The 25,832-nt window shown below is 37.1% G+C and overlaps 1 protein-coding gene across 6 annotated transcripts in view; it reads left to right on the top strand.

Annotated features, from left to right (window-relative positions):
* The window catches only part of LOC115065727 (Down syndrome cell adhesion molecule-like protein Dscam2), a 138,452-nt gene that overhangs the window by 95,932 nt on the left and 16,688 nt on the right, over positions 1 to 25,832 (top strand). For all 6 annotated transcript variants that reach the window (XM_049447426.1, XM_049447428.1, XM_049447425.1 and 3 more), the window contains exons 13-27: positions 1,363 to 1,494; positions 1,976 to 2,125; positions 3,756 to 3,901; positions 4,248 to 4,383; positions 8,073 to 8,192; positions 8,841 to 8,993; positions 9,071 to 9,593; positions 9,745 to 9,955; positions 11,151 to 11,406; positions 12,058 to 12,201; positions 14,974 to 15,282; positions 16,980 to 17,135; positions 19,177 to 19,356; positions 20,000 to 20,374; positions 20,641 to 20,766. In XM_049447426.1, coding sequence (XP_049303383.1) covers positions 1,363 to 1,494; positions 1,976 to 2,125; positions 3,756 to 3,901; positions 4,248 to 4,383; positions 8,073 to 8,192; positions 8,841 to 8,993; positions 9,071 to 9,593; positions 9,745 to 9,955; positions 11,151 to 11,406; positions 12,058 to 12,201; positions 14,974 to 15,282; positions 16,980 to 17,135; positions 19,177 to 19,356; positions 20,000 to 20,374; positions 20,641 to 20,766 — 3,117 coding nt within the window. The remainder of the gene's footprint in view (positions 1 to 1,362; positions 1,495 to 1,975; positions 2,126 to 3,755; positions 3,902 to 4,247; positions 4,384 to 8,072; positions 8,193 to 8,840; positions 8,994 to 9,070; positions 9,594 to 9,744; positions 9,956 to 11,150; positions 11,407 to 12,057; positions 12,202 to 14,973; positions 15,283 to 16,979; positions 17,136 to 19,176; positions 19,357 to 19,999; positions 20,375 to 20,640; positions 20,767 to 25,832) is intronic.

Consider the following 25,832-nt stretch of genomic DNA (forward strand, 5'->3'; position numbering starts at 1 on the left):
GAAAATATTAATATACGGAATTTCATTGAAATCGGTCTAGTAGTTCCTGAGATATGGTTTTTTGTCCATAAGTGGGCGACGCCACGCCCATTTTTAATTTTTAAAAAAACCATGGGTGCAGCTTCTTTCTGCCATTTCTTCCGGAAAATTTAGTGTTTATGACGTTTTTTGTTAGTCGGTTAACGCACTTTTAGTGATTTTCAACATAACCTTTGTATGGGAGGTGGGCGTGGTTATTATCCGATTTCTTCCATTTTTGAACTGTATATGGAAATGCCTGAAGGAAACGACTCTATAGAGTTTGGTTGACATAGCTATAGTAGTTTCCGAGATATGTACAAAAAACTTAGTAGGGGGCGGGGCCACGCTTACTTTTCCAAAAAAATTACGTCCAAATATGCCCCTTCCTAATGCGATCCTTTGTGCCAAATTTTACTTTAATATCTTTATTTATGGCTTAGTTATGACACTTTATAGGTTTTCGGCTTCCGCCATTTTGTGGGCGTGGCAGTGGGCCGATTTTGCCCATCTTTGAACTTAACCTTCTTATGGAGCCAAGAAATACGTATACCAAGTTTCATCACGATATCTCAAGTTTTACTCAAGTTACAGCTTGCACGGACGGACGGACAGACAGACATCCGGATTTCAACTCTCCTTGTCACCCTGATCACTTTGGTATATATAAGCCTATATCTGACTCTTTTAGTTTTAGAACTTACAAACAACCGTTACGTGAACAAAACTATAATACTCTCCTTAGCAACTTTGTTGCGAGAGTATAAAAATTATAAATTTTCCTTTGGATTTAATTATTTTTATTATTATTTTTGGAATTTTGAACATTACCTATAGAAATATATACATATGTATATACCTACATATTTTTTACTCTTGCAACACGTTACTATAGAGTATAAAGTTTTTTTCACGCCATTAAAGGAACCAAATTAATTTTGAACCTGTAATTGGTACAGAGAAGCGCATTAGCAAGGGCACTTGTTGGTTAAAAGTTATGAAAAAGTAGGCGTGACTCGCACCCTAATATGTAGGTTTAATATATATATCTCTCAAACCGTTCAAGCTATGCTTCAGTGTGAGAATGTAGGAAATCGGACTATGACAAAACCTTCTTCCCCTATAACACAATTTTAAATTCCTTGATTCCTAAACTTTGATCTTTGCAATGTTCGGTTACATCCGAAAATAGCCCTTCCTTAATTTTTTATTTGTAGATTATTATTCAGCCGTATAATTTGTTTAGCATTGACAGAATTTTTCTATTGAAAATATTTTAATAGTTTAAATATATTCTGCAAAATACTTAATTAAAATCATTCTTTCCCGTTTCTTTTCTTACAGGTCCGCCATATGTACGCGCCATTGGTCCCATAAAAGCTGTCGCCGGCGAAGATATAATTGTTCATTGTCCATTTTCCGGTTATCCAATCGAGCAAATTAGATGGGAGAAAGGACATCAGGAATTGACATCAAGTAAGACAAATTGTCGTCGAACGTGCACATTCTCATGTTCAACATCCATATAGTAGACACATGCACATTGTACAGTTATAGTGTTGCTACATCACATGCAGCAGAGCAACTAACAAAGTGTAGTGACAAAGAGTAAAAACGCCAAGAGAGTGACAGCGCGAAGTGCTAAAGCAGTGCAATAACGCATTAACGCTTTCGCAATCTCATATTTGCCTTTGTTGGTCCAGTACATCGTTCCTCCGGGCTTTTGTTTTCAATACTGCTGTCTGTTTGTTCAGGATTTTGTGAGCAAATGCAGTTTCCAATGTGATAGTTTTAGCGTTTAGTTCACTGCCATAACTTTACGACCGCTTTAGATATTTTCATTTTTTCACTCCACTTTGTTTGGCAGTTCCAGCTTAGCACTTACCGTTTAAGTGCACACACACATATGCTTTTCTGTTTTACCGGTACTTTATTGTACTGAATTTTCTATTTGCAGACTCACACTACCTTCTGTCACCGGTGCAGCAGGGCGGCTATCTTGTCATCAAGGACGTCGAACCGACCCGTGATCAGGGCATGTACACATGCATTGTAAGGAGTCGGGCCGGCGAGGAGGCTCGCCGCGATATGCAACTAAATGTAAACAGTAAGTAGAGAAGACTAAAGGGAGATATGATGGAAAGTTAAAGTATATTATGTAATTAGTATTTATCTGCTCCTGGTTGTTAATGAAATTTAAAGAGAACTCGACATCGTATCTTAAAAAGTACTATGACAAAAAATTTCAATAAAAATAATTTTGTAGAAATTTTGAAAATGAAAACTATTGAAGTAGTGAATTTAGAATTTCAGACTGAGACTATTAACTTTTTTGTAGAACCTTTCTTTATTTTTTGAGAAATCAAACTGGTTTTATCAAAATTTTACATTAAACAGGTAAGGAAGGGCTAAATTATGTTGTAAGCAAATTAGATATATGGATCTATCCTGGTTTTGACTAATACCAGTGAATTGTTGGAGAAAAAAGTTTGCAGACCTTTTTGCAAAACACTCGATGTTTCCTCGGACATCCGATATAAAGCCTTTCTTCTTCACTGACCAATACTGCCATACATCTATGCATATACCGTGTAATGTCAGCTGTAAAACAGTCATTGCATTTGGTGTAGGTTGGCTGGAGGTGGTTCGAACATAATTCTCGGTACAAATCAGATACAACTGAGACAATGAGCTTTTTACATTTGAGTTTGTCGGCTTTGCGGTTTTCAGTGATTTCGCTATGACCAGGCATCTAAATGACTCGGATATTGAAGTAGCTTAATTTAAGAGAAGACGTAGACTCCTTGATAACTTCAGCACATAGTGAGCTCAATGCTGGTGTAGCCGTTCGGCTCTAAAAGTGAATGCTCACATCCCTGTCCTCCTGCATTTGGATATCACGTTGAGATACACCTGGGGTGAGGTCATAGAAGATAGTTCGAAAATTGTCTGTCTCTATCAGTGATGAAGATTTTAGACCAACGTCGGCTTCGTGTTTTTCCTTGGCCAAGATCGCATTTGTACGCTCACCTCTCAAACAATGCTGTTACCGCTTTAACATCAATTACGATTCGATCATCTTCGAACCTACGCTCCCGATTGTAGATGGTTTATTTATAGTCGATATCCATTAAATTGGTCGGTAGTTGTACTAAAAAGTAAACCGGATGTTTCAAATCTTTTTATTCTACATATAGCGTTAGGAGAAGTCAGTTTCGTATTTGATTAGAATTGATTGAGTTTTTGCTTACATACTTGTATGTTATTTCACGTAATAATGGGCGGTAGAATACCCACTGAATAAAATCATTTGCAAAACTGAGGTTCCCAAAACGTTGCGAGAATATCAAATGTGTATAAATTACAATTAACTCGGAAAACGGAAATATCAGCTATATTAATTATATGAATTTTATTAATTTTTTAATAGTACACTATAATTTTCTTGCCGACCACGTCTATAGCTATCTCGATTAATTTCAAATGGTACAGACAACTATTATTTAAGTATAAAAAAAATTATTTAAATCATTGGCAGTCAGGAGACATAATTGGGTTTTTTACTCCAGGTAGATTATTTTTATTCCGGTCTCGAAACTCTCTGTTTTCCGCCCAAAATGCAATCTGCAAAACCAATCTTAAATAACATTGAATTTTTGTCCTACAAATTTCCACACAATTTTTGTGTGCCAAAATAACATTTTTATTCTGATTTTACTGTGCTTTCTTCCCTACAGGCCCACCAGTGATTGAAGCATTCAAGTTTCCAAAGAATCTGCAAGAGGGAGGACGCGCGCAGATAACTTGTGCCGTTTCATCTGGTGATATGCCAATATATTTCAGTTGGAAGAAGGATGACATGTCCATACCGACAAGTTTGCAGGTGAGTTGATCAATCCAAAACTCAATGGGATTCTGAAAGCAAATGCATACTCAAACATATAGTCAACCACACAAGTAGCAAAGAAGAAAAGAGTAAAATTAGAAGTTTAAGTGTGACTGCAGTAAGTTGAAAAGAGTTAGTTAAAACTTATTTACTACATGGCAAAGAAACAAAAATACACTTACTTTTGGTATCCTGGGGTAGCGCGTGCTACAACACTTTCGAAGCAAAGCGTCAAAGTTGTTTTTAGCGTTAAATTAACAAGAAAGAAAAAGACTGCATTCACTTGACGTTTCAATTTCGTTTTATATTTCTCGTGTGTTATTTTTGTTCTACAAATTCGCAGATTACCGAGAAAAAGGAGGAATTCTATTCGCTTTTGGTGTTCAAGGATATCAGCGCAAAGCATAGCGGTAAATATACCTGCTATGCGAGCAATGCGGCAGCCAAGGTGAACTACACTGCCGAATTACAAGTGCGAGGTAAGTACGAAATGCAGAATACCCAATTGTTTCTTTCTTGAGTTTTTGGAAATGAGTAATAGTTCAAATACTCGCAAGTGAATCTAAGAAGATTTCAAAGTAATTGATTTAATGTTTTCGTCTTTCTGCGCGCTCTTGCGATTAAAAGTTAGTTAACCTTTGGTATCCAATTGCCCTTTATTGGCATTATAGCCGCCTAAGTGAGTTTAATCGAGTCCACAATAGCCACATGCGTTTCTGTAATCGTATTTTGCTTCCGATTAAAACATTATATAATATCGCATTTGACGTTGTCAACACAAAACATAATTAGCGTAATCAGGACCTTGTAAAATTATGGCCTTTATATTTTTTTTATTGAAAATATTCATTACAGTTATTAAAAAGCAAACAATAATATCTTAAAAAGATATGAAACTAGTATCGGAATAAGTGTTACTACAAAAACTATATTTTATTTACTATACTTTGAAGAATTTCACCACACTCATAATTTATATTTAACATTTCCTAGAAACAATTTAGAACAACAAATAAATAAACCAAAATAAAATTATAATAGTTTTCAGATACCATGTAATTGAAGTTATTAAAGTTCTTTTAAAATGTGTTGGAGGTCTCCCTCTTCCTCTGCTTCCTCCTGTGGGTACTGCGTCGAATACTTTCAGAGCTGGAGTGTTTTCGTCCATCCGGACAACATTACCTAGCCAGCGTAGCCGCTGTCTTTTAATTCGCTGAACTATGTCAATGTCGTCGTATATTTCGTACAGCTCATCGTTCCATCAAATGCGACCTTCGCCATGGCCAACGCGCAAAGGACCATAAATCTTTCGCAGAACCTTTCTTTCGAAAACTCGTACCGTCGACTCTTCGATTGTTGTCATCATCAAAGCCTCTGCACCATATAGCAAGACGGGAATTATGAGCGACTTATAGAGTTTGGCTCGAGAGAGGACTTTACTTTTCAATTGTTTACTCAGTCCGAAGTAGCACCTGTTGGCAAGAGTTCCCTCCGCAGGGTTGTGCGCTGGGCTTGGGACCCGCCACGTAAAAAACAGTAGCAATGAAAAGGAACAACAATTTTCATATGTCCGCAATGCTTTTTCTGGGCATCCATTGAAGGTATTTGATGTGTTCCAAGTATCCTGTGTCTAGTTTGAGTTAGACCTGGGCTGCCACATAGAAAGTAGAAAACTGCTTCTTTATTTTCTTCTAGCTTGCAGCTGCGGGAAATATTGTTATACGTAAGACCCATTTTTAGCGCGTGGTCTCCAATAGGCTGGCGCTCGTTATAGTAGCTGTAAGTCTGAACATAGTATTCCTAGACCTTTGTAATAAGTCCCTGGTTCTAGTTTTTTCATACTTGTGCCATATCTGCCTCTCTATCTGTCAGTTGGTTATTGGTTTCCATCTGCACTGAGCTATTTGTTCGAAGTGAGTATAAAGCTCTCTTTTGATAGTTTCCAGTGGACATGATATTAACTCCGCTTTGAATTCATCTAAAGAGGCTCCTAGTTTGTTTTTGTAGCCGGGAACCCAAGTTAAGGACAAGTGGAGTTGACCTTCCGGTGGACTTAAAGCCTATCTGCAATTGTTAACTACGCACCACAATTCCTGCATTCTTATATCAGATCTTGCTGCTACTTATATTGAGCACATCAGTGGGGCATGACTAATACTCGTATTAGAATTGACCTGATGACGGCCATAAACATTCACAGAACTGTATTTGGATTAGGGCCCCAGTACATGCAAAGTATTATTTGGCAATTCAGTTCGGTATTGACATTCAACCCCAGATATTTAGCTTTTGGGGACAGATAAATTGCTGAAACACCGAGTAAAGGAAGATTATATTGAGACATTTTGGTTTTATTCATCTCACAGATTGTGGAAGGATACATTTCCTGATACCATCGCTTCTATGTCATCTGCATATGTTACTACTTCGCCCCTTCGCCAATGAGTTAAAGTAGTAATCCTTTTAGCGCCACCATCTATAAAAACAGTGAAAGAGCATCTTTTGAGGAGTGCCTCTGCTTACATAGCTTATTCTTGCCGCTGAACCATTTGATGCTGCAATCATCTTTTTCATCTATGCCTATGTAGCACGGCTAATATGTAGATAGTATATCTCTCATCAAAGACTTTTCTCAGTTAGGTTCTATGGCTTTCAAGGTCACCGTTCCACCAAGGAGGGACTTCCTTTTCTTACGCACGCTTAACGTTTTTAATTTATTAAAAAAGGAGGTTAAGATCTCGTTTAACTCTTCCACCTCTACATCTACGCATAGTTCTTGAGAATTACTGATTCTATTTTTAAACACATTTGCTTCTAAGCTTTTTATTGCTATCATAGAAAATTTGTTCCATCCTGTTTCCTGCAGTTTCGATATCGGAGGAGAGTATTGGATTTCTCGCGAACTCTAAAGAGTATCCAGAAGTGATCCGACCAGAGATAATCTTTTTCTGATAATGATTTTTAAATATAACTATATTCGTATGGTTTGTCAAGAGATGGCGTATCTTGAATATAATTCAAATATTCCAATATGCGTTGGAAATCTTCTGTAATTGAGTGTCTTCTCCTAGATATGCCATACATTTGAAGCATTTGTTTTATCTCAAAAGGAACTTAATTTTGTAAAATAAATTCGCTCACGACAAGGCAAGTGAAAATGGATAAAATACGGTGATAACCTCGCCCATTTCTCACCTAACGGACATAAGCATAAAGTTATACATTCTATATATCGATCAATACGTAAGGTATCTTAGCAAAAATTTATAATATTGGATATAGTACAACTCCCCAGTTTCGCATAATTTTAATAACAAATCTCATTTGAGTTTTGCCAAAGTAAAATAAATTTAAACTTTTCGGTAAAGGAAAGTGATTTTCAAGTGGTTACTGCTTTGTGGCGCATACATATCATCTTTGATTTTTTAATAGCCCGGTTTTTGTAAAAACTTGTAAGTCATAAGATTTCTGTAACGACTTTCCCCAAGCCTGTTACCTTCTCTACTTACTTTACACATTTTAATTTCAATAAAATTTCCCGATTAAAATAATATTCTTAATATACATATAGCAAGGTATAGCAGATTACAGTGATTGTTAGTGCCGTTTAGAATAACTCTAATAAATTTTTACCATCTAGCAGATCCTTGCCATATTTTGAAAGAATTTACAGAAACAGTACCTTAATAAAAAGGATGACACTTAAATTTGTCAATCACACCTCCATTTAGTTTCCTTTTCGGTCTTTGAAAATTTTTACTTTTTGATGTGTTTATATATGTATTGTAAGTAAAAGTTCTCTCAACCCCATTTCACTGAAATAAATCGACTTCGGTTTTTAGTTAATTTAACTTGAAATTCCTCTATCCGGTGGTAAAAGTTTTCTGGTCCATGTATCTTCCATAGAAAAACTCTTAAGCGACATAGCGCAAGCAACCTTTTGCCTCTTTTATCTACATAGATGTTGCTGTTAATTTTGTTATTTGTTTTTCTACTTGGGATATTTGCTACTTTCCTGCTTACATAATAACGATGCTGCTCATCACATCCAACAACACATAACTCGCCATGTTCGTTATCGCATTTCCGACGCGCACGCTGATTTCCGGTGCTTGTACACACGTGAATGTGTGCGTGGGTCCGTTCGTCCGGGAACGCGTTTGTTTAGTTGCGCCACGCTGGGCATTGGAGCCAATGGATACGGCCATTATGCTTGGCAATACAATATCGATAAATTGCGAGGCGGAAGGATATCCGATTCCAACTATTACCTGGTTCAAAGGGCAGGGTGAGTAGTGCACAGAAGTAAATACTATGTTTTATAAAAGGGATATGAAAAAGCTACAGCATGAGAGATTTGCAAAAGTATTAGTTGAATATATGTATGTAACAACCGTTATGCGGGTATAGCTCGCACTGTTGCAAGTCTCTAACGGCTGTCTGCTGCAAATCGGTTACCAGGTTCGGTGAAAAAATCGAATGAAACTGCTCAGCACAAGTAAAAGGAGTGAGCGCGACGGCAGTAAACTTAATCCTGATATGCGAGTTCATTAAAGTTTTATACTCGACGACTTTGGGTTCGCAAGTTAAATTAGGATTGAGCTAATTTTTGCGTGGTTGCCGATTCTGCAAAGCACATAAAGGGATAGAGCCACAGATAAAATACAACGCAAATTAGAGGGAAAAATACAAAAATGTTGGCCAAAGAAAATGGTAAGAAAAGCAAATAAATTAATGTCAGGAATGTTGGAATATTAATTAAGCCATTTTAGCATTGATGGGCAATTATACGCTGAGCAGCTGGTACTGTTTGCTCAAATTTAGAATGCATAAAATGAGCAAGACAGCAAAATTTACCACCAGATAATTTACAAAGTTACATTCAAATGTATTGAAAATCACAGTAAAAGTCCATTTAATTTTTTTTTTTTTGCAGGCAAATTGTCACAAGACTTTAAGCCGCTCAGCATGCGCAACAACTCGCTTGTGCTTAATCTAGCCACGGACATTGATGAGGGCTATTACATGTGTCACGCAGCAAACGATATTGGCGTCGGTCTCAAAAAAATTATACGCATCAATGTGAATGGTAAGCGAGCTTTCACGCGGGTTTAAAAGCAAATTATTTTCCAAGCATTCGCCTCATTTTGGTCGTGTTTGTTTTAGAACCCGCTCGCTTCGAACAAGCAGCACGAAATGTATCATCACGACGCAATGACCCCGTTAGTCTCGACTGCCAGGCGAAAGGCGACGAGCCCATCGCGATTTCGTGGACACACAACAACGGCCGCATTGATCTGAACAATTTCCGTTTTAGCATTGCGGAAATGAAAACGGACAAGGGCGTCGACTCACAGCTGACCATTGCCCGTTCGGATCGTCACGATTCGGGCATTTATCGTTGCGTTGCCGAAAATCCGTACGGACGCACTGAGCTCGTCATCTTCTTGGCTGTTCAAGAACGTCCTGACACTCCATCTCTGCTGGAAGTCTTTGAGGTGGGCTCACGTACCGTAAAGCTGTCGTGGCGGCGCCCATTCGATGGCAATTCGCCAGTGCTCAGCTATCTCGTACAATATCAGCCGTTGAAGTATTTGCAATCGCATGCTGCGCTTGGCATGGCGGGTGGAGATTGGAGTGGTCCAAACATCATCAATGTCACTCTGCCGTCGACAAGTATTAGCCGGAGGTTCGTTCATATTCAGTCAATGAATGTGTGCAGCATTTATCACACTTATATATGCATTCAATCGCTGCTACATGCTATATTTGTTTATCACAGTGCACTCCTTATGGTAGATATGGTTTTCATCGTTATTGTTGTTGCTTTGTATTGACAGCTATGACAGCGATTTGCGGGAAAGTGCCATTGTGGCAGGCTTGACTCCGGCAACTACTTTTCTCATTCGTATGCAGGCAATCAACGAAATCGAGCGGAGTCCATTCACCGATCCTATTGTGCTGAAAACGCAGGAAGAGGCTCCAACCGAAGCACCCTCAAATGTGCAGGTGCAGACAGGTGGCGAAAGTGAATTAATTGTGACATGGCAGGTTAGTGATAATATACTTCTTGCATGATTTCTTCTAACATTCTCAGGTGGCTATATAATTTAAAAGTTTTATGACAGATCGCATTTCCATTAAGATCCAATATTTTTCCACTTGGTATCAAATATACTTATGTTTGATTTTGGTTATAATAATTACCTACTTTCCGTTTTGTGACTTAACGTAAACAAATCCAAAGCGATATTTCTGTTAGTAAATGTTTATAATATGTCTAAAATTTGAATAGTTCTACAATCTAAGGGTTATTCCATCACAAAGTACTTAAATTTTAAAACAATGAGGCTTTGTAGTATACGATTACAAAAGAAGAGTATGACAGGTTTTAAAATATTTGATAAATAAATGTGGTACCGCCTTCTAGAATTATCAATTTATAATTTTGAGAACACTATATTTCATCCTATTAAATTTGACGAATTTTGTTTTAATTGGCTGATTTCTTGTTGAGAAATTAAAGCTGTGTCGTTTTCCACATATATCCTATTTGTTAAGGGTTTTCATATAAAATATTTCATATTGTCCTTATATTTAATGATTATGTAGATTTTTATTAAAGAATTATCCCACTTTATAACTCTTAATAATTAATGAATTTATCCATAGCACGAGAGCATGTTACGAGAATTTCTTCTTCTCTTTTTACGAACTCTTCTATGAGAATGAAAATGCACCCTTTCATTTGTTACTTGATCATGTTCAAAAATTTGTTTTTGCCAATAGCCAACATTCAATTAATTGCTGTAGTAAACAAAATACAATTATTTTCATGACTCCGCGACCAACCTCGTCAAAATCTTTATTTACATCTCACATCTTTCCCCTCAAAATTATTATGTCAATGACTATAATGGTACCTGATTTATATTAAATGTTCGTGAAAATACTTCGTACCACACCACATAGCAGCTTGTAGTAAGTGTGGCTAGTAGTTTGAGCGACTACCAGTTCTGACGTCAATTTCTCTAGAGCACCGCATTCTCTTGGCATAACGTACTGTAAATAAACAGTTATAGTATATTTATACAAGTATATATAGCAATCACTCGCAGACGTGTGTTCTTTGTGGGCGCAAAAACAACAATTTTCCACTCATTCATACAAATGTATGCACATACTTCATTCCACTTACTTGAAATAACGCCTTGTCTTTTCATTCTTATTTTTTACGTCTTTGCAGATACCATCACGAGAATCTTGGAATGGTGAACTCATCGGCTATACCGTTAACTGCAGCGAGGAAAAACAGAACATCAACTACATTAGCGTTGTCAATAATTCACTCAAGTCGGTGATTGTAAGTGGTTGGGCCACCACAAAAGCAACCATTCGCGGCTTGCGCAAATACACCAGGTACGCGGTGACTGTGCGTGCACTCAACAGCTTTGGTTCGGGACCCTGGAGTGCCGCCATTTTCGGAACGACAGCCGAGGGTGGTGAGTAATTTTATAGGTGTTGAATGTTGTTTTTAAGAGCTTTTCTTTCTGTGGCACTTATGTACATAAAAGTGCTTGGTATAAGTACTTTGTGACTGCAGTTTGTAGTAGTGTGTGAGTAAATGTCGGCCAATGTGCGCTGCTCTAGTTCCCTGTAAGGCAAATCAAGCTTAGAGGAACTAGCTACAACTACTCGAAATTGTAACCATATATTTTAATCAAGCGCTTCCTAAACTCGATCGAACTTTATGATTTCTATAGATTTCGATCCTAATTTCATTTATATGCCTGTAGTTAATATTATATCAGGCTTGAGAACCGTTTAAGGTTCATTCATTGTCATTCGAGTTTTCCATCTTGGAATTCTGCATGTTTACCATATACATATGTATGTATGTGATTGCCGCGTGTCCTGACACACCACTAAAGGGGAAACACCTGCCTAAAGTGGTTACTTAGCACACTCTACTCATTTCTATTGTCATTTGCTTGGATCGCCTAGAAATTTTAAGTAACAAATACTTGTATCTACCATAATTTTAATTCAAACTGCGGCACAGACCGGTTTCTATGATTATGTATTTGTACTTATGTATATTAAACTATTACAGAGAAAATGTTTTTTTTGTTATATCTGGTTTCTCTTTACAGTGCCTGAAGCGCCTCCGCAGCATGTCAACTGTACTGCATTGTCGTCGCAAAGTCTGAAGATATCCTGGCTAGAGCCGCCATTGCAATTTCATGGTGGAATAATCCAAGGCTATAAAATTTTATATCGGCCAATTGTGAATCAAAGTGAGTTCGAACAACACAAATACATGTACATATTTAACACTCACACATTGCCATATGCCCCTTTCATTCCAACGGGATTGTAAATAGGAAAACGATGTAGCATCATCGCCCTTCTGCGACTTCCCTATGGATGGTGTTAATATGTTGTAGACAGTAGTGACTTTAAAGCGGAAGCGGGATAAAGCTCTATCCTGTTATCAATGTGTAGTTTTATTTTATCCACAAGTTTATCTTTGGAATGAAATTGTTGTGTAATAGCACGAATGATTTGGTACGATACACAGAGTTGATATTAAATCTTTGTTATCTGCCATTACTCGTTTTTGTGCTAACGTTATAGTTATATCATACAAGTGTTAATTAATTTGAGCTACAATGCACCTCTCCATACAGATAATTATTGTCCTTTATTGAAATTATTCCATTTAATTTATGCAAATATGCAAACAATTAAAGCTAATTTGATACTGTTATGAACACAACAAAAAAAAACAACTTAACTGTGAATTTCCATGACTATTTCCATTTAAAGTTACACTTTTTTCACAACAACTTTGCTGTTAAAATAATATCTTTTGCCAATTTCATCGCAAAAAATTGTATGATAACTTCGCCTAATAAGGGTTATGTTGAAAACTACTTAAAGTGCGATAACTCACTACCTAAATACGACAGAGGCAAATTTTAATTTTACAGCTAAGATAGCACGAAAGAGGTCCACTGGAGCCGGTAAATTGGCATAGGAGTGCCCAGTTTTTGAAGTAAAATTTTATTCCTCAGGAGCTAGTCCTTCAATTTCAACCAATCTGAAACCATCCTGATTATTTCACTTTACCATATACAAATCAAGTATCAATGAATTATAGGGACACAACTTCGCACAAATAATACTGTAAAGATACGAGGGCTGCTATATATATTTCTGGCCTAATAATGAAAATAGGAATATTTATCAACGAAAATGGTTTTATTGTTTTTCAAAATATTCTCCATCAAGATTTATGCACTTTTGCATGCGCTCAAACCAATTTTCGAAGCACTTTTTCCACTCCGATTGAGACACCTCCAAAACATGGTTTTTGAATGCTTCAACAGCATCTTCTGGCGACGAAAATCGTTGACCACGCATTATTTTCTTGATGTGTGGGAATAAAAAGAAGTCATTGGGTGCCAAGTCAGGGCTGTACGGCGGATGACCCATCAATTCGACGTTTTGGCCGGTCAAAACGGCGCTGGTTTGAGCCGATGTGTGAGAGCTCGCATTGTGCGCCTTCTCTTCTTCGTTTTTCGAATTTCTCTGAAGACTTCAGGCAAACAAATGGTGGTGTACCACTCAGAATTGACCGTCCTACGTTGCTCAAGCGGAACAGTCGCCACATGACCAGTTTTGCCGAAGAAACAGGCAACCATTTGCTTCGAAGTGCTTCTTCCACGAACAACTTTCGTTGGATTTGGCTCATCTTGGATGAGCCACACGGTCGATTGCTGTTTTGTTTTGGACTCATACGCATAGATCCATGATTCCTCACCTGTGACGATCTTATAAACGTCTTTTGAAGCACCGCGATCGTATTTTTTCAGCATTTCTTTACACCAATCCACACGAGCCTTTTTTTGAGCGATTTTCAAATTGTGCGGGATCCAACGAGAACAAACCTTTTTTACGGCCAGGTGTTCATGCAATATCGAATGTATGCTGGTGGGAGAAATGCATAGGCATACCTCTATGTGAAGGTATGTTACATGACGGCTGTTTTTGGACGACCTTCACGGAATTCGTTTTTGAGCGAGCGTCAGCCACGATTGAATTCGTTGTAACAGTTTTTCATAGTGCTATAGGATAGTGCTTCATAGCCATACAAAGATTTAAGTTCAGCGATGCACTCTTGTCGTGATAATCCACGTCGAAAGTTGTGAAAAATGATCGCACGAAAATGTTCACGAGTTAATTCCATTTTTGGCCGAGATGAATTGTTTAATTCCCTGTAAATAAAACAATTCACGATTAAATGACAAAACGTTCTGAGTGATGTTATGCTAAAAAATGTCAAACTTTCCAATGGAAATGTCAGATTGCACCTGGCAGCACTTAGTGTTGCCTAGTCCAGAAATATATATAGCAGCCCTCGTATTCCATCTGAGACCTCAAAATGTCAAAGTCAAACTATAACTTTGTAATCCCCGAGATACCATAAATAATTGGGTCTGGTAAAAAAAACGTGTATTTATGCTTTAAAAAATTGGTTAAAAGGCAACTCTAAGAAAGGCTGTCCAAGTATGTGCTCTTTATTGCACCGGTAACGCCTAACATTTTTCTTCTTTTTCTTAGTATCAGAAATACATATCTCGCCTCTAACTATTTCAGAGATCATCTTTTTCTGTTAATAGTCAAATAGTCAAAATTTTATGAAATCGCGTACATACATACACTACTCCCTTTATATGTATGTATGTGCGTATTAAAATTCTCGAATATATTTGAAAAGTGACAAAAGTGAATGCTTGCCACTTTTGTTGAGTATATATTACAAAAATATGTCTAATTTAAGTTAATTAAGTTGATACTCGTATTATCATTGAGTCACAAATCTATATATAGTATTGAAATTAAGAGGCTCTACGGCCTATAAACAAGCAAAATTTTATTGTAACTCATTCGGTTTCTTTCAATATTTTCAGTTGAAATCTTTCGCAAGATTTTTCATTACACTTGTAAACTTTGCACTTGTAAAGTTTTGCAACCAACCTTACTTGTTGTTTTTATATTTTCAGTTGACTTCCCCGCAAAACTAGAAGTGAAGCGCACCTCCAATCTGGAGACTTACTTGCACACTCTCCATAAGGCGACTAATTACTCCCTGCGTGTATTGGCTTATACAGCGACCGGTGACGGGTTGTCCAGTCAACCGTTATATTGCCAAACGGAAGACGATGTGCCGGACGCTCCAGCGTCTATAAAAGCAGCCGCATTAACGGCCGATTCAATATTGATTTCGTGGTTGCCGCCAAAAAATCGCAATGGAATAATTTCGCATTATGCAGTTTATTCGCGCGAGGCTGGGCGTAAAGGACAAGCGAAATGTGAGTGCAAAAGCTAAGTCAAATAAAATGTTTTTAGTTAGTAAATAAATGTGTTAATTTTGTTCTGAACAATTTTACATCATTTAAATCGTTTTGCATTTATTCTGCGCTATGCTGAGAATGAAAAATTTGTGTCGTTTGTTTGACCCGTTCGTAGTTGCTTCCCTAATCGGTCAGTTTTGTTAAGTTCAATAATGGAAATGGGGTTAAGTTGGTTGGGCATTTTTATAAGGTGCAATGTACTTTTAATATATATATGTAACAGGGTTTTTTATGCTTTTGGTTTTGAATTTGACAATACTTTCTTTCGGAGTTGGTCTCCGTTTTAACTCCCATGTAATCCTCAAAATTTTAGAGAGTGAGCTGCATTTTCGTTAGCAACATTGTTAAAAATGGACAATTTTAATCCATTGAGAATGAAAAATAAGCAACACTGACAGCTGTGTAACTATTGTAGCGGGATTCTGTAACCAGTCTCTAGTCTCTATTTGAGACATTTTGAGGTAAAGTTACTATTCACTAAACAGTCTCTAGCGTTAATCTCAAAATATTGAGTCAAATTTGAGACCTGATAGTTAGCAGGTCACAAACTAAAAAGAACTCTTGCTGCCATTTTGAATATACTGAATATTATGAAACAAAGTCAACATATGTTTTTATTTTTATTGATAATTATGTTTTTTGACTATGTTATAGAAAATTTAATTTTTGTTATCGACATGTTTCTTTTCATTCAAGTGTAAAAACATCTCTGAATAATGAAATGTAATAGATTTTGTGACTGTCACTTACAGAATAGCAAAATCGTCTCAAATCTCAAACTTAGAGACTTGAGACAGTATCACAGTACAGAATCACACGGTTGGGCGGCTAACAATCACAATGTTTATCTTCTATCCATTTTCAGTGAAAATATTATAAAAATGACAATCAGCTGTTTAGTTTCAAACTCGCTTAGCTGCCATCTGCCCCCTACAAATTTGGATCTGATTAAGTGCGCAGTTAATACGGATTAACGCTGCTGTCTGTCAAGGCTATTAGCTAACAAACAAAATTAAGAAGGGGTAAACGTCTGAACCGATTTCATTAATAAATGGATCTTTATATAAGGTGCCCTTTTAATGATTGGTTGAATCAGTCGAGGAAATTTGGGCTATGAAATTTCATCAAAAAGTGTGCGCATTATTGCCATAACATTCTCATTTTCATATTTGTGTATAAAGAGAAAGGATTAATACGCAAAATTGTTGTTAAAATATTGTCACGTTTGGGAGAAAATAACTTGATCATACATTTAACGATTTAGCCGAGGGGGGCATACCTGTACTGTGACTTCATCGGCCATGGAATGCAATGCATCGTAACTTCCAATGAATAACAACATATTTTTTTACCATTTATATATTTTTATCTTTGAATTTTGTTGTGCAGGGAAAACCCGTTTACTTTAATAACTTTAATAACTTTATTACATTATTCTATTGAAACATATTTTAAATTATTGTGATTAATTGTATGACTTTATTATATAATATCATAAAATTTATTAAATTTTTTTTTTTCGTTTCTTACTGGCTTTAAAAAATTGGAAAATTTTCACGCATTATATGACTTTTTGTTGTGGCCTTACACTGTTGCGGTTGTTACTGGATCTTTGGACTCTTTCGTCTCCTTCTTGTCACTCCCCCATTAAACAGCTCATATGGTACGCGTCGATGAAAATGGTTATCCGGTGACTTATGAAGCACGCGGCCTGGCAGAAAACCAAATGTACGAATTCTGGGTTTCTGCCTCAACATCCGTTGGAGAGGGCGAACCAACATCTGTGGTTGCGCAGACCACAAATACGCGTGGTAAGTTTATCAGAGTGTATGTGTGTGTGGCGGACCATCAGTCCTCTGATTGATGGCTCTGTAAGCACGTTAATGCAGTAAAGCGGCATCCATAACAACAACAAAATTAATTATTGATTCTATAGAAAATTAAAAATTAAATTAACAGCAGGTTTAAAATCTTATTACATCGAGGTGTTCATTGTAAAATCGAAACGATTGAAATGAGTAGTAGCTTTAATTGGTTCTCGATTATTGATTATTGTAAATTTTATTTAAAAGCTACTAAGGGCTGAGTTACACTACTTCTATGTCCTATGAGGTTATGCTTTTGGTTTCTTTTTAGTTTAATTAAATGGCAGCTACGCGAAATCAATATGAATTTAAAATTTCACAACTACCCAAAATTAATTAATTAGTAATTTCCGCATGCACCCAGGGATGATTTATTTGCCACAGATGGACATTAATAAGAAAGTTAAACGTTTTAAGTGTGTCATGAATTCAGACATTATTGGTTTGATATTCGAAACAGAATTTGTATCGGTTTTGGGTGTCACGGAAACCAATTTTATCGGTTTTGCTGTCAGAAACAAAGCAAGAAAATAGTCGCACACAGATTTGAAATGTAAGTTAAGAAATGAAGATATTATATTCTTTCGACTTGATTTTTCTTTATTTCTATAGGAGAAAACATAAGAATAAAATGAAGCAAAATGTCTTAATTATTGAGGTTTTGGAAAATGCTGATATTTAAGGAGGGAGCCTGCTATGGAAAATGTTACTTTATGTTGTTTAAACACATGTTTAAACTTAACTTTTCTTAGTTTGTTTAAGTTTAAATATAAGATAATTTAATGCCAAAGATAATAAACTTTGCCACAATTCCATACGTTTATTTTTTTTTTCAATCCTGCTCGCCAATTAAAAAAAATCGTAGAAATGAAAAACCGAAAGTTTTCGCTTTCTGCCCAAGCGCTCATATTTGTATCTGCCAGACGCTCGGTCACTATTTCCCCTTCTAGCTTCGAGAATATTTTGAGTTCCCATGTATAACTTTAGGGACATATTCTTAGATAATTTTTAAAGAGATGAATTGTATTTTGCTTACCAATTCAATTTTTTGAAACTTCTAAAGCAGGCTCCCCCCTTAAAGAAGATTTACAAAACGTAATAAACGTAACTTAACCCCCCAATTGCGTCTTTATTCTTTCGATAAATATCATCTCTTAAAATCTTTCTTTAATTCGGAACTCATTAAAAACTTTAATAGCATTGCTTCCAAATGTATTCAATTGCAAGTTTTGTCACATTAGTAAACAGCTGGTTCGAATATTGGTTTTGCGTATGTTCGAAAAGACGAAAATACAATCAGATTCTGTGACACCATGGATAATCAGAATTGGTTTGCAATTCTGACAGCTAAGCAATTCTGTCTTGGATTCCGCAATACCCCTGAATAATTAGATTCCATCCTTAGTTTATGCATAAACTAATTAAGCTTAAACTGAGCAATTTCGCCTTTAAAAAGCTGTAAAAAGCTGTGTCTTCGTATTGTGTTGCAACTTGGTAGAGAAAATCTACCTTAAAATACAGGTTCAGAAGCACACTAACTATTTTCCAATTTAATCTGTATGGAATAGAACGGTTACACATCACTTCAATAATGTTCGAAGATACTTTAAATAATTATTTTATATAATTTATATTTGTAGACGGTTTTTTGCTGAATTAAAAGTTAAAATACTTAACCTAAATATAACATATGTAAATAAAGTTATTGGGATTTATTCAGATTTCTCTATCCAAATTATTATTGACAAAGATTATCACAAAACCGTTTAAACATATTAAGAAATGAATGTATGAACCCTTATTGGGATATTTTATCATAAACTGAGTACTTTACATAGCAGTGAGAACTTACTTCAATATTTTTTGATTTTTGAAGATACCCGCTTTTATATAAATTCTTACTACATTTTTAAGAAGCTGAAAAGGTTGCACCCTGCGCTTTAAAATTACTTCCAAGAAAAGTTGAAAACAATCAGTACTCTTACAGCCCCTGCTCGGATCGCTTCTTTTGGCCAACTAGTTCGGAAAGCTGTCGGCACTGCCTTGATTTTGGAATGTTTGGCTGTGGGAAATCCGACGCCACGAGCTAGATGGTTGACCAGAGACCGGCCTGTCACATTCAGCCCCTTCTATGAGGTGACTAACGAAGGAAATTTAAAAATACACCGTAAGTATGATAGTAATAATTGAAAATTAGTAAACTATTTGCCCAAACTTTCGCCATGGTTACTTATACTTCATCGATAATTGCTTGGTTATTTTTTCCTCGGTGATTCTAGCAAATTGCAACATCATGTTTACGTTTGTTTTATGAAGACGTTCGCTATTTCGTGTTTGGTCTAAGTAAATGGTTTTCTGCAATATTCAAATCTGATAACCTTTCAGTTAGGTAAATTAAAATCCAATTTCCATCAACGGTCCTCAAATTAATATATTATTCGCACAATGCGGTTACTTCCGCCTGTTTTCGCCGCCTGGACACTTCGGCGGCCAAACGACACTCTTTTGCATATTTTTGGTTAGTCAAGCAGACACGGCCACTCAGCTGAGAAATGCCGGGTTGAATTCCAATTATCTGTGAAATAAAAATGCAATTTTCCATGTAGCTGCACATATTTGCAACCTTTTCTATTTTAATTTATTTTTCGTTGCATGTTACAACCACAACACAACGGCTTTCGAAAATACACCAACAAAAATATTCAAACAAATGACGTTACATATTGAAAATTTTGACAATCACACACACCCACACGTTGGATGTGTGAATTGAATGGCCAATGGCAATCGACCACGGTACTGGTGAACAGGCGTAGAGAGCAGTTTGTCCGGAAATTACACTTGTACGGCGAATAATCTGTTCGGAAGCGATGAGATTCAGTATCAAGTGATTGCCATGAAACCACCTGTCGCCCCCCAAATCATTGTACAATATGCGTCAGCTGATAGCATACGTGTCAGCTGGGATCCGCCGGACGACGGTGGTGCCCCTTTGCAAGGCTATACCATTTCGCACCGCATCACAGGAGAGACATGGGCACAGACCGAATTGATGCCAGAGAATAACGCTTATACGATTACGGGTTTGAAGTGTGGCAATCAGTATATCATCAAGATGTCGGCGCATAATATTGTCGGCGACGGCATGTCCAGCGAGGAAATTAACGTCTGGACCAAGGGCAAAGGTAAACAAATTCAAACAGATTGTGTTTATGCTCATAAATCGACGAAGGTAGACAGAAATAGTGCAAAGCTGGAGTTTAAATGTGATAAATACTTCAAAAAGCATACTTAAAGTTATATACTTAATCCTGCCAACAATTCTGTTACAAAAAAATTTCTATAGAGCAAAAGTTGACTTCATAACGATATTTATATGTATATTAATCAAAATACTTTAGCTACAGTACAACATTAACACAAAATTTGTTAAATATTCTATTGAATCTAGCCTCACAGGCGCCGAACGGGAATGAACTGATTGCCACTAATGCATCTTGTGTGAATTTGAAACTATCAACGTGGAACAATGGGGGCTGTCCCATACATCACTTCTCCATTGAGCACCGACCGCTTGGTAAGTAATTTACTGAAATGAGAAACTGTCGTAGGCATATAATACATACATATATACATAAGTATATGCATCAAACACGAAATGTAGATCATTGAAATTTAGAAGAACGAGAGTTTTTTGAGGTGAGAATATAGCTTTCAGCATTTCGGTTTTTGTGGGAAACACTTTACAGAAAAACACGGTACGCCTGTACCACAATTTTTAGTACACTATTTTAAGAGTAATCCTCTTGCTGGCTCCGTTGTAGAACAATATCGTAATCCTGCAACAAAAGGCTTATATATTGTTTCATATACCTACAGCTTGTTCAATATATTCTTGGCGACTAATCGCAGCTCCATGGTGTCTATTAAATATTGCCGAGATAGCTTACTATACCACGACTGGAACTGGAATTTACCAAACTGAACTAAAACAACAAATCGATCAAATTTAGCAGTCCGATATAACTGGATATAATTCACAATATATACTTATTCTCGGCATTTTCAAAGCAATGCTAGAACGCAAGATGCCAATGCAGATAACAGTTGTACGTATCACATAAAACTAATCGAGATAGATATAGGGTTTTATATATAAATATATATGATCAGGACGACGAGAAAAGTTTAAATCCGGTTGACTGTCTGTCTGTCCGTCCGTCTCTCCCCTGTGCAAGATGTAACTTAAGTAAAAATTGAGATACATGTATCGATGAAACTTGGTACGTAGGCTCCTTAGTACAAAAAAAATTCGAGCTCTTAGATGGGCGTAATCGGCCCACTAACACGCCCACAGATCGCCATTAACCGAAAACAAATAAAGTGTCTTAACTAAGTACCAAATTAAGATATAAAACTGTAATTTGGTATGGAAGATTACAGTAGCAAGGGGCACTTGTGGCGCCGCCCTCTAACAAGCTTAATGTACATATCTCCTAAACCACTTAGGCTACAACAACCGAATGTGCTGAGTACAAATTTTATAAGAACTTCTACAGACAGTGTGAAAATGGATGAAATCGGAAGATAACCCAACACTTCCCATATAACAGTACTGTTAAAAACTACTAAATGCGCGATAAATCAGTATCTAAATACGCCAAAGACATTAAATTTTACCTCCGAGATGGTATGAGAGAGCTTTACGGAGCCCGCGTAAAAATCGGACGATGGGCGTGGCCCCGCGCGAGTTATGGTTTTGGGAAAAATAAAAAAAGAGCTTCGGCCTTTTTTTTCGCAAAACCGTTTTTATTAGAGTGAATCTTAAGACTAACCTAAATTACATTGCTTGTTAGTTTGCTTAGTCCTAATTATAGGGCTAGCTGTACTAGCATTATTTGTTAGTGTGCTTAATTCTAATATTAAGACTAACTGTACGGACATTCTTTGTACATATGTATGCTTATAGTTGAGTTGACGTCCACATAACAGGAATACGCTCACTCTCAACTCAACTTAGCTGAATTTCGAACGTATATATTATTATGCTAGTACGATATTAAGCACTTACTATATTTATAATTACTACGTGTTTAGAGTATGGGAATGTAACTCGCGCGTTTTGGTGAAATCCTATATCTTGGGACCCGCCCAACCGATTTAGTACGTGGTATTCTTTTTATATTCCTATGCCACGTTGGGAAAATGGACGAAATCGGACAACAACTACGCCTACTTCCCATATTGCACAATTTTACAGTACACAAATGAAAAAAACATTAATTTAACGGGATAAAACTTTACACGAATAATGTCTTTTGTGTGTGCCACTTTATGACCAAATATTGCGGCATTCAGCTCCATCTGTGATAAGTTCGATTGATACATTTTCCGCGGTTTATCCTTTAAGTTTTTCAACACAGAAGAATTCGGAACTGGAAAAATAAGAAAACAGCGGGAAAAGGAACAATGCTGGGGGATGGGGATGGGCGAAGATTTGAAGACGCGCTTTTCTAGAGAAGTATTGGATGGATTTCAACTGAGTTTATTGCTTCCAGAAAAAGTATGTTGTTTGAAAACCAAAGAAATTGTAAATCTTATTGACTGCTTTTGGATAATGACAACGTCGTGCGACGTTTGAAGCTCCAATGTGAACTTGATCACTGGCAGTTCCATTGGGGACAGAAGCAAAAGTCAAAAGCCAACAAGTTACCGACTACTGCATTGGAAACGTGAAAGAATTGTGTCTAGACGGTGTATGTATGTAACGTTTTTTTTTTCAATTCAGTAGTATTTGATATTAGAATATATATTTGGAATTTTTAATATGATATTAAAGTGTATAAAAACTACTATATTTAATAGAATAATCTTAATGTTTCAAGTAAATACTCTTTCGAAGTTCCCCCAGAGGCACTTCTTCAGCGGAATGGTTCAAAGGAGTAGTTTCAAAGGCTGCTTGCTGCTCGCGGTACAACCACTATCCGCATTTCTCAAATATCCCAGTGGGACTTTCCCCTAGAACGCGAAAGCGTGTAGAATTTTGGTAGCCCACCAAACTTCTACGAAAAGCTCTCCACTAGGCTCTCTTAGTTTTCTTTAACTCTGACTTGTATACAGCCAGTCCTATCTTATATAGCGCCCAATCAACGCTAGAGCAACTCATACGGGTTTGCTGAAGAGTAGTTTGCTGGAAGATTTGATCTCCCTTAGCCTCGATGTCTACCAAATAGGTTTCCCATTTCTTCTTAGCCAGAGATAAACTCTCAACACTCTTCTCTACCAGATCAAGTTTCACACCATCGCCTTTACCGAACCGATCCTCTTTGAACAAACGCTCGAGACGGAAAACGAATCCATCAACTGATGATCAGTCGACAGTGTTCACCGCATCCAAAAATATATAGTCAATCTTCATTTTGAACTCTTCTCCCTTCTCCTCCAAACCCACTAGAAGCAGCGGCCCTGGATTCTATCGGCAGTATCTTAAAGGACAACTTCTCGAACCCATATCTTATGGCCCCTTTTACAACACCGAAAGGAACTAGCGACTTTATGTTTAGGAATATTAGCGCTTTCCGTTATGGCTCTCTTCGGCGGTAAATAGTTCGGCTGAAATCTAGATATGTATAAGCCGCATCGGGAGATCCACTTTGGCCACCGTTTCGAGCCTTGATCCCTTCTAAACTTCCGACAGTGCAAACACCGACGTGCAAACGTGGTGCCCTCCGGCACTGACGCACCTAGGCAGTAGCCCAGGTCAGAAATTGCAGTTGCCTCCATTCTTCCCGGGAGAGATGGCTCCATCTCCCCGTGTGATCGTACCTGTCAAGTTATACCGAACTCATAATACTCCAAAATATTGCCTGCCAGCCGACGGTGTAACTTCAGCTTTCTAGCTGACGGAACCCTTAGCATTTGGTTTCATGGCGGAAAGCCATGTTCCCCCAGTTTTGCCAAGACCCTTTTAGGTCAGTTCCGACCTACCCTCTCCCTCATCGGTTTTTAAATGTTTTTTTTTGCCGTTACTATTCATGTTGTTAGGGTCCCCACTGAGAGCCGCTATCCACCTCCCGGCACCCCAGAGTTCTAACGAAACGGAGGGAGCCTTGGTATTAACCCATTCCCCTGCGTACTCATTTGACAGAATACTTCGGCAACTAGCCCTTTTTTCAAACCAATCCAAGTAATAGTCCATAACAAGGTTCTGGGCAAGCAAAGGTAAAAGAACCCTTAGGAGTATAAAAGGCCGTGGAGGACGCAAGTCTTTCAGCATTATCCAGCAGGCGAACCTGCTCTACATCCCAGGCTTGTTCGCTAGGTACTTGTTGTAATTTTGGTATTGGGAAATATGCAAGAATTCGTATTTATGACTGTGTTTGCGTTGATTGCAGAATCACCACGCGATTGCGGTTTACGTGTGCACGGCTTTGTTCGCAGAATTTTGTAATTGAATATTTTTGTCGCCAGCTTTCGATAGTATACGACGCTGAATACAACCAAATCACAATAAACCAAGTAAGGAAGGACTGTGTTCGTATGTAACCGCAACATGCCAGGAGGAAAGCTAGTGATATACCTTAAGTTGCAAAGGATCTATGATCCAAGCGATATGATTTATACGCATACACTTATCGCCATATTTGACATAAATTTGTTAGAGTAACAGAAATAATTATATGTAGTTCTGAATACTTACATATATATGGAATATGGGTAATTCATGGACAATTTAACATATTTAAACTATAAGTATACAATATTCTACGTTCAGTTAATTTTGACGAAAGTTAGATGATAAGAATATGGGAGATAGTGTTGATTTTGTCTATGTTAACTAAAAGGCCACAAGCTAATAAAATGCTCCAAGATTTCATCAAGGGTCCACACATACATATATTGTAATTACCAATCGTATGGAGTAAAGTCAACCGGCTGCAAGTTCTAATATTAGTTTAATTGGGGCTGGGTCAAGTTTTCCCAATTTTATTCATATTAGGTGCAAATATACAGTGTTATGAGCAAAACACGCTCACTCAATTTTATTAAGATAAAGTCACTCGCTAATTCGAAAATCTTTATATTAGGTATATGAGGGCTAAAGGAAGTATTGATCTGATTCAACCTATTTCTCTGAATTCAATTGTGTATGTCACACATTGACTAATATTTTCTGTCAAAAGTAAACTATACCATAAGGTATACATTGGGTTGTCAAAAAAGTCTTGCGGTATTTTTATTGAATCAATTCGTGTGGCACCCATACATCGAGCTTCTTAGTGACTCCAAGCTTCTTCAAATGGTTTATAACGGTTTGATGACTACTATACCGGTCTCTTTCGACCGATGCAGCGATTTTATCGCAATTTTCGACGACAGGCCTTCCGGAGCGTGGCGCATCTTCGACCACCTCTACACCCGAACGAAAACGTTGAAACCATCGTTGTGCGGTGGAAATGGAAACTATATCGGGTCCATAAACTGCACAAATTTTATTGGGGTCTTGAGATGCATTTTTGCCTTTATCGCAGTAGTACTGTAAAATATGCCGTATTTTCTCTTTATTTTGCTCCATGTTTGCGACGCTATAACTCACGAACGACTTAAAAGAAACGACAATAAATCAAACAAGCGTTAGCGCTT

Source organism: Bactrocera dorsalis, chromosome 2 (genome assembly GCF_023373825.1).
Source record: "Bactrocera dorsalis isolate Fly_Bdor chromosome 2, ASM2337382v1, whole genome shotgun sequence".
Taxonomy (NCBI): Eukaryota; Metazoa; Arthropoda; class Insecta; order Diptera; family Tephritidae; genus Bactrocera; species Bactrocera dorsalis.